Source organism: Lolium rigidum, chromosome 5 (assembly GCF_022539505.1).
Source record: "Lolium rigidum isolate FL_2022 chromosome 5, APGP_CSIRO_Lrig_0.1, whole genome shotgun sequence".
Taxonomy (NCBI): domain Eukaryota; kingdom Viridiplantae; phylum Streptophyta; class Magnoliopsida; order Poales; family Poaceae; genus Lolium; species Lolium rigidum.
In genome coordinates, this window is record NC_061512.1 from 215,971,565 (window position 1) to 215,981,296 (window position 9,732).

General features: G+C 44.2%; 1 protein-coding gene across 2 annotated transcripts; it reads right to left on the bottom strand.

The window, feature by feature from the left end:
* Positions 1-252: 252 nt before the first annotated feature.
* On the bottom strand, positions 253-5,986 carry LOC124653736 (protein SCAI homolog). Of its 2 annotated transcripts, XM_047192797.1 has the most exons (9): positions 5,431-5,986; positions 4,527-4,733; positions 4,180-4,419; positions 3,057-3,123; positions 2,824-2,967; positions 2,548-2,639; positions 1,460-1,633; positions 1,246-1,382; positions 253-883 (listed from the first exon to the last, which is right to left on the bottom strand). In XM_047192797.1, exons 1-9 carry the CDS (start codon positions 5,971-5,973, stop codon positions 694-696), a joined length of 1,794 nt encoding a protein of 597 aa, XP_047048753.1. In that variant the 5' UTR covers positions 5,974-5,986; the 3' UTR covers positions 253-693. The 2 variants fall into 2 exon arrangements, with proteins under 2 accessions (XP_047048753.1, XP_047048754.1); XM_047192798.1 differs by lacking the exons at positions 253-883; positions 1,246-1,382 and having other exon boundaries at positions 1,516-1,633; positions 2,544-2,639.
* Positions 5,987-9,732: the final 3,746 nt, after the last annotated feature.

The window sequence follows — 9,732 nt, forward strand, 5'->3', positions numbered from 1 at the left end:
TCTTGCAATCGGAGAAAAAGTTCACCACCACAACCTCGTGCATCTCTCCCAAAGCACAAAGTTCAGTGTGAGACAGAACACCCCAAGCCCAAGACAAGACGTTGCACTCGTTCCGAAACAGTACCTGTTTGAGATACATGAATTTCACAACAAATTAGAGCATTTGTTTAGTATAAACCAAACGAGTTTTTCAAGATTCCCAAGTTCCAAAGTAGTCCTAGCCTCCTAGGCCAATACCCAATGCAAAGACATAACAGACAAACTTGACAGCTATGCAGAACCCTTCAAGGAAGCCAAACAACAACTGCAATGCAAACGTTAGACAAACAGAAAATAACACAAAAGATGGAACTAAAATACTAAGCTAAACCTAAAAAAAAAAAGAATATGCCTTCTAGAGTACTAAAAAATGCCTCTTCCAGCTTACAAACTGTCCTCTCCTGACACAAGGTCGAAAGAGAAGGAAAGAGAAAACCCTACACTACCTAGAGCAAAGCGAACACCTAAACAACTTTTACAGATGCTCAACGGAGATGAGCAGCACACAAAATCATCTATTATCATCATTTGGACAGCTAGCTCGCAGACACTGAATCATCCCCAGTTGGCTGTATAAATGCTAAACAATCAACAAATAGCTGGACCATATTTACCGAAGAGGTATCTACAGAAAGCCTGTGTAACTGCTCTTGATCACATTGTCCTGTTGCCGAAATGAAACCGATTGCTCACAACAAGGTTTTCTGCAAGTAGAAGGATGGGAGTCCTGATGGCCTTAGCGTTTGGAGAGACAGACTCCGGAAGACTGGGTAAGCAGGTTGGTAGATGTTCACCATGTTCCTCAGGATGAAAATAGAAGAGGACTGCTCGACAGAAAATAAATCTGACAGCAAATAAAGAAGAATGTTAACACTTACATAAAAGAAATCAAGAGTGTCCAGAATGCACGACAAATAACTTCACGGAGAAATAAATGCTGGGAAAAAGACACAAACATAAAATAGAGAAAGCATAAGATATGCGAACATAATAAATCTAGCTAGCCAACCATATTGCCAGGACAAAATTTAGTTGGCATATGCGATGAATTTTCAATGTAAACACGTTCTTTTACCCCGCGAAATGAGTATGCATGCAAATAGTATGGACATACAGTTCATGTTTCAAGATACCTTTACATGTTATACTGCCAAACTAACATGCAACTTTCAGAAACTCGAGGATTGAAGGTATCAATTAATGTACCTGAGAATCAGTCGCCTGAGAAATGGATCAGGTAAAATTTGTCCCCAAACAATGTTCAGCCCAACAGACGTACAGAGGGTTTCTTCATATTGCTCCAAAGCAGACAAAAGTATGTTTTCAGCATTGGCATATGTATCCTGAAACCAAGACGAAAAAATAAGACTACTGAAATAAATATATCAGGAGTACTCAACTCAAGCATAAAAGAACGTACAACATCAATGTCGGAAGTTATTCCAGCTAATTGGCAGAAGGCTTGCATCGGTGCAGTCAGGAAATACGTAAATTGGCCTCCATTACACACAGATTCTGCACCAGGCATTGCCGATGATATCCTAGGAGAAAGAAGTAAGGCAGCTGGCTCTCCTTTCTCTGCATTATGTATGGCCTGGCAATAATACAAGCAAATGATAATTCGTTCAAGGAAATTTGTTCTGCCTTGTCATTACAAACATAATGGAGAAAGAACCACTTCAAAAAATTAGAATTTACTACTCCCTCCAATCCAAATTTATTGACTCCACTTTCGCTAGATATGGATGTATCTAGACGCATTTATTATCTAGACAAAGTTGAGTCAGTTAATACGAATCGGAGGGAGTATCATTTGTAATCCCGTCTTCATGAGATAAAATGGGTTGTTATAGAGAAAAGCTTGTTCTAGAAAGTTTTTACCAATCCATTATCAGTTGTAATATAACTAAGTGCAAGGAAAACAAAAGGACCAAAGAAAGAAGAAGTGCATGGGGTGGCTTTACATAACAAGGGCAAGTTTTCTGTATGACAGTAGGTAAGGCTACATATTTCAAATATAAAATTAAGTGGAACAGAGATAGCTCCATGATACTGAGCTCACTAGAACTAGAAACCAACCTTCTCAATTCAGAATATGTTATGCATCAGATGACCAATATGCTATGCATCAGATGACCATCTTAATCTCTGTTTAGTGGTTTAAAGATCAAAAAGCCATGAATCTATGAGCCCTATTGGACAACAATACCAACATAAGTATAGAGATGCTTCCACTTAGAAAACAAGTGAGTGTCTGACCCTTCAAATTCAATTACTCACTCTGGCCCTAAATACTTGTCACAGGTTCAATGAATTTAGACACATTTTAGCCTATATTTTGCCTAAATATGTGACAAGTACTTAGAGCCGGAGGGAGTAATACAATTAATGATTAAGTGAACTACAATGAGAGAAAAAGATACTACATACATAAAACAACTGAAAGCTCACACATCATGGTAACAAAAAAATTTCTACCAAGCCAAGATTAAGTTCTGACAAACCTGCCTTGAATGCATGGCTATTTTCACTGTCAATTACAAGGAAGAGTGGATATCTTGTAAACGGTATCAGGTCTTCTGGATAAAGATTGTTTGGACCTGGCAAAGTGATAACCTTGTGAACGTGAGAAAAAGCCGGTTATCCATCCTTAAAAAATAAGATATTATTTCACAATCTAGTCGCCCACCAAACTAACAAACCATAACAAGTGGACTTAATTGGTAACTGACATTGCCATGATATATAGTTCGGTAAAACAGTCATGAGAAAACAGGAGCATACCACCATTTCCACGAGGACCAAGCCATAGATGACTATTTGAACCAGTATGTGAATTTGGCTTATCGGTGGAGAAAGCAGAAGCAGACCTTGCACTTGATGAGGAGCTAGACGCATACTTTTGAAAAGCATTCTGGTCAGGAAAGCCTGAAAGTGTAATGCTGGAAGTTAGAAGCGAAACCTACTAAAAACGAGAGTGCAATATAAATTAGAATGTCAGATTAAAAAAAAGGAACCTGATGCTGATATATAAATGAGTAAAATGCTATCTTGAGAAAGCTCCTCGCAGATTGTGGCAAGAACCTGCATTCCATTCATGAACTGGATTTAAGATTGTGAAGATTCTTGTGGCAAAAATAGTGAAAAAGTACTATGCACATCAAATTTATTTGTTGTCGATATCCATGTGACATGGAGTACGTGTCCCCCAAGAGGTAGTGATATATTAAAATTTTAAGATATTATCAAGTTGTAGGAAAGTCTGAACATCTACGTGTGCAAATGCCAATTTGGCAGTACCTGTGCTCAAAATTCTGAAGCTTATGTAACAACCACGTATAACATCACTATGTCTATTCACAAGATGTGTTATTAGCAGTGAATGTGCTATGGGGCCATTATTGGCAGTTAACGTGCGTTTTGGAAATGTCTGTATTCACAACTCAGATATTCAATTCCTTTTTTCATCTTATACTTGTAGAAGGGAGAAAAGGTATGCAATCCTATGCACAACATTATATCATACGGAACTTCAAACGGAGAAAAAAAATATCTCCATGGAATGCAGCAAACAATTAAAGTGGTAAAGCGGAACTGCAACATCACAGAGTTGAAAATCTTCTAATAACTATTCCGTCAATAAAACAGCATAATGAACATATCACAAAATGCATGTATCTCAGGGTTGAGAAGGCGTAAAAGCAACCTAAGAACACATCAAACTCACAGTGAGGAGGAAAGGTCGCCTGCCAACGATGTTGCAGCAGTAATGCAGGCAATCCTTCATTTGTACTCAACTTTTTTTTTGAACCGATTCTACTTAATTTATGCTCAGTTTAGTACAATTTGCCGTAGCCTTATTTTATTGCATAACAACAATATGTGCTATATCATTTCTTTGGTCGACAACACAAACAATTTTACACAGCATTATATCATTAATCAAATCACAAACATCAACCACATAATCAAGATGCAGCCTGTCAGATGGTAGGCATGAAGCATCTTTGTTGATTAACTCAATACTGCAATTTACCATAAAAAAATCTATGAGATTATACCAGTATTACTCATGCCTCGTACAGATATGCAAAATTTGAACTTAAGAGGGGAAGCAAAAAAAATTGAGAAGATGCCTACCGCTATAAGATGAGAGACTGTAGGGTGATATATAATTGCTTTTTGAGGATTTGAAGGAAGATTTCCGTCAGAGATTTCTGTGGAAAGGTGAATATCAATCAGACCAGAGGGTCCACTCTGATCACTCATAGTGCCATTTTCTGTAAGTTCTTTAACAGCTATTTGGTAAGACCCTGTGGGCTCCCATTCTAAACACTGTAGCATTCTGAAAGTGTCCAAAGTTAGCTCCGTGAACTTAACCTGCATTGCAGACAAACAAATACCATGAGGGATTATAACCATAATATTCAAAAGAAGCTAAAACTAGAGGAATAAGAAAATTATTGATGAAGGGGTATATAAGTAACCTCATTTCGGCGGTAACTTGTTAATACAGCTTCCTTCAGTTTCAGTACCCGTTTCGAATGGAATCTTGCAATAGATGCAAGGTTTGATGTGTAAGAATCAAACAAATTGTCATATCGGAGTGATCTAGACCCCTTGTATGCTCCATCAGCTTTCAAGAATCTCTCAAGCTCTTGAAGCACTTGTTTCCATTCCTTGAAGTTGGTTTTCTAAGAACAGGTCCCGGTGTAAGTTATGATGGAAGAATTAGATGATAAGCAAAAACAGACTTAAAATGCCACAGTGTACTGAAATGGACAGAAACTGCAGCCTGGTTTGAAGTAAATAGGTGGGTAACACACATTACATCATGATATGTTTCAGCTTTCATGCAGGCATTGTAATAAAATACTCATCACTGGTCCCTCACGCTGCCATGCATAGGTCTATTGATGTGTTGCTCCATTCCTAATAATGTATTTTACTAAAAGTGATTTTAAAATTGCCCTAATGTGCACAACCATTTTCAACCGTCATCCACAAGTAACCAAAAATTTACAAATCATAAGGGAACTCCCTCTCTTGTTACGAGCATCAACCCTCAATATACTCAAATATAAACGAATACCGAGTTATAACTCAAATTAAAGAAGAGCAGGATAAGTGCCACACAAGAAGAATTGAGTTGTAACTCAAATTGAATAGCAAAAAAAACTACTCGATTGAATGAAACAACTGCTGGGAAAACAACTAACGAACAGCAAACTGGGAAGAAAAAAACATACAGTACTAGTACATTCGTCGCTAATGGAGAGGTTATTAACAGTCTCCTCCTTCCACTTATACTAACCAAAAAAAAGACCTAAACGCGTCAGGCTCTCCCCAATTGGAACTCAAAGCACAGAGGAGGAAAGCTACTGTACTTACGGGATAGGCCGACTTGGATTCGTGGACGAGCGAGCGTAGGCGTCCGGCGAGGTGGTCCACCGCCTCGGCCCGGCGCATGAGCATGGCGACGACGAGGAAGCGCGCGATGAAGCGCAGCTCCTTGTAGCGGATCAGGAGGCCCTGGTGCTTCCCTCCTCCTCCTCCCGCCGCGGAGCCGGAGCCGGAGGCGTGGCCGGGGGCGGGCGCGGCGAAGTAGCCCCGGCTGTAGATGGCCTCGTAGAAGACGTATGCGCCGACGAGCGAGCGCGGCTCGGCGGTGCGGAGGTAGCGCGCGTAGTAGAGCTGGCCGATCCGCGAGGCGACCTCGCCGATCTCCCAGCGGCGCAGGCCCGCGGCGACGAGGTCGCGGCGGCGCTCCTGCTGCAGGCGCCACAGGCGCGTGTAGGCCTTGAAGGCCTTGCGGCTGTGGTGGTCCCCGCCGCCGCTGCCGTAGAGCGGCAGGTCCCGCGCGCGCGCGAACTTGCGGTCCGCCGCCTCCACCAGCGCCTTGAACTCCCTGTACGCGGCCTCGCCGTCGGCCATCGCCGGCGACGGGGCGAGGAGGGGCGCGGGGGAGCTCCCACCCCTCGCTCTGTCTGTCCTACGGATTCGGGCGGCGAATGGGCGGAGGCGAGATGGCGACGGTGGAGAGAGATAGAGAGAGAGTAATAAAAGGGGAGTTGGTTCGAGAAGAGATAAAAAAGCGGGCGGAGTGAGGGCTGAGAGGTGAGCTGTTTGTTGCTCTGTAAAAACGCTGTCATTAATTGGGGTGTTATGGGTCAATCATTCAAGCTTTGTTTAATGGCCTCCTCGTCCTCCCTGTCGCTCCACACACCAGCCACAGTGTGAGCATTTTTCATTTTGACAGTGATAGTCTACCGCCCATCTCTCTCGTTTGGTTCTGCATTGTACTACAAGTCAGTCAGTGTGGGATCCATGTCACGATTCAGGAAGTCGCGCTGATTGACCGAGGTGAAAGCGATGAGGATACGCACTGGCAGACAGGGGGAAGAAACGCAGCAAGTTGGACCCAAAAGGCACAGAGAATTGACTCCCTGCTGATGGGTCTGTCAGACAATGTTTAGTCATCTTCGATTCGGTTTGGGATCTTCGCTCGAGAACTAACGGACAATAATCAAAGTGAGTGAGCCTGATATTCAGTTGCCAATAATCAAGTGAGCTAACGGACAATAATCCAAGTGAGCAGCGTGATATTCAGTCATGAATAAGCTCACCAGCGTGTCCTTGTCGGGTGAAGTCTGATCGAACTGAGGGGCACGATGCAAACGGATTATTAACATGATCTTGTATTTTCTTCCGCGCGGATAGAACCGTAGAAAAACCTAGCCTAGCGGTTCGACGCTAAGGTACCAAGTTGTTCCCACCGTGTAGTCCTTGGGCCTGCCAGGCAGTGACCGAGCCGCCGCTTCGCCTTCTACCTCACCACTTGTAATGGCTGGTCGAGCTCCGCCACGTCATCAACGTCAGATGCTTGGCTCCTATGCCGGCATTGATGATGGCTGCCCGACGTCGTCTTAAAGCCAAGCGGCGGCGCGCGCCTATCCTTCATCAATTACCATTGCCCCTTCCAGCCTTGCTTAGCACCGAAAGTTGAAGCCTTCTCTCCCACCGTAGGCTATGGTTGCCCTAGCACAAGGCCACTGATTGCGCCAAATACAACATACATGTGTTGCCAAGAGGGACAGTGCCGATGGGCTTTACCATCAACCTCGGCGGGGTGACCGCGTTGCCACTGCGCATCGGCAAGGAATTTGGCCGCGGGGTCTTCTAACGCAAGCAGAAGCAAGCCCTATGGCTCGACCCAAAATATGATGCCGATAGCGGCTATGGCTGACGCTATTCACGAGGAGCGAGAGGCGGCGCTAAACCGTTTCGCCGGCGAGCACTGTAACATCCCAAATTTCAATAAAAGAAAGAAGAATTCCAGAGATCCAAAATTCAGAGCCAACAAAAACTTTTATTTGCATATAGTGCCATGCATAGAACTTGTGCATTTGAGTGATATGCCATGATGATTGTTATTGTGTTATTGTGCTAAACCCTAAAACCCTAATGTGATCAAGTGAAGATCACCAACCAAATAAATCAAAAAGAGAAAGAAATCAAATAAGAATAAAACCCTCACATATGGTTTATGCCATTTTTACAAATCTTTACCCTAGACCATTTTGGTCTTCACCATTAGTTGTATTATGTTACTAAACACTTATTACAACTTTTGGAATCAAAGAAACCCAAAACAAATCAATTTCAAACTCAAATTGGGATCACATATGATAATGGTCAAATCTGCCATTTATAATCTGGTCCCTACTTTGAGCCCTTGCAATTCAAGTTTTTCAAACTAAACTTTCCCAATTCTTTGCACCTCATCCAAGAGCACATCAAGGTGAACAACTTTGGTAAAGACCACCATGCCAAAATCATCTTGGATCAAAATCTATGCTCATGAAAAGTTGAGACTTTTTAATATGAGCAACAATCTCACTTTGTCAAATTTTGCAATTCTTTGATTTTTAAAATTCCACCACCACACATAGTTGTCTCTGGTCATTTACAACTTAACCAAACTGACCACTTTCAAATTTTGGAACCTTTTTAAACTCCACCAAATTTGGGAAAAATTTGCAATTTGCAAATATGGACTAAATGCAAACACTATTTAAAATAGTGTTTTGGCCAAACCACCTGCCCCATTCCACTCCACCATGTCCCCTGGTCCCCTCTCTCACTCATACATGCATAGAAACCCTAGGAGGGCAATGCATAGCTTGCATGTACAAGCCATGTCGGCCATGTTCTTCTCCCTCTTCTCTCCTTCCTCCTCACCTCTGGCCCTGCTGCCCAAACGCGCCACCGTGCCTCTCTACACATTCCTAGCACCACCATTGTCGAGGAGGAGCACTGGCCGCGCCAGACCAGCTCGCGCCCATGGCGGCCAGACATGCCGCGGACGTCGCAGCATGCACGCCACGGACACCCTCAGGCCACACGTCGCCTCGCCAGCACGAGCAAGCCCTGGACCCCCTGCGAGCAGGTTGAGCACCGACGTGCCACCGCGGATGTGCCAGACACACTCGCCAAGCCAACCCGTGCCCGCCGCCGCCGGAGAAGGAGACCCTGTTCCGCCGCAGACGCGCCCGACACGGAAGCAAGGCGACCCAACCAGACGCCGCCCGACAGCGCTGTCGCCGCCAAACGCATCGCCAGGGTACGCAGAACAGTTCCGCGCCCTCGCCTAGCTTGCTAGCTCGCCGGAACCGCCGCGCCATGGTCGACTTCTTCACTGCCACGCAGCACCCTTGCGCCTCTATAAATGAAGAGCTCCCCGGACCAAACCAAGCACACCAGCAGCATCCCCACTCTCCCCTCGATCTCCTCGACCACTCCACCTTCTCGATTCACCACCGTAGCTCACCAATTTAGCCGCCGGAGCCCGCCAGTACCTCATCTCGCTGCCGTCGATTGGAGCCGCCCCTGGAGCTACCGCCAGTACCAGGAGCATCGTCGTCGACTACACCTTCCTCGCGCACACTGCCAGCCACCGCGGGACCTCTGGTTAGCCCTCCGACCCCCTAGGCTCGCCGCGCCAGTAGCTCGATCTCGCCGGAGAAGACGACGCACCAGCGCCGTCCGATCTTGATCTAATCCAATGTCTGTTAGCCCCCGTACCGATTCGGGTTTTGAATAGAGGCTGACGAGTGGCCCCCACCTCGTCAGACGGCCCACGCGCACTGGATGCGTTGCTGGGCCAAGTTTCTTTATTTCAAACCGTTTCGGCCCAACTTCGTTTCCCGCCGGCCCTGTTAATTCAAATATGAATTTTCAAATCCATTTAAATTTCAATACTGGCCCTGACTTTGAAATTAAATAGAATCTGTTTGGCTTGGCCAAATTTAGCGAACTTTATGTTGTTGGAAAGCTACTGAAAATATCTACAACTTGCCACTGGTCTCACTGTGAGATCTGTTGTAGAATTAAAGTGACAAAAAGATTAAGTCAGGGACTTTTGCACATTCAAATAAATCTTAAAAATCAACCAAAAATGATATTTAGTTAATTCCAACTCTAATAGCTCACATTTCAATTACAATAATTGTTTCTGCAACAAAATGGTGTGGTCACTTTGGATGATAATGCCCTAGTTTAAATAATGGACTATATGGCTAGTCTACTTAAGTGGTATTGTCCAAAACTATTATGCAAATTATATGAAGTGTTTCACTTCATTTAAATCTTGTCCCAAGTACTCTCATATGAAGTTGGACCACTGGTCAAATA

Excerpts from the sequence above, each read along its gene's own strand:
- LOC124653736 (XM_047192797.1), bottom strand. The coding sequence starts at position 5,973 with ATGGCCGACGGCGAGGCCGCGTACAGGGAGTTCAAGGCGCTGGTGGAG. Across the intron at positions 4,734-5,430 it reads AATCCAAGTCGGCCTATCCC|AAAACCAACTTCAAGGAATG; the intron begins GTAAGTACAGTA and ends ACCTGTTCTTAG. Across the intron at positions 884-1,245 it reads CTCAGGCGACTGATTCTCAG|ATTTATTTTCTGTCGAGCAG; the intron begins GTACATTAATTG and ends ATTTGCTGTCAG.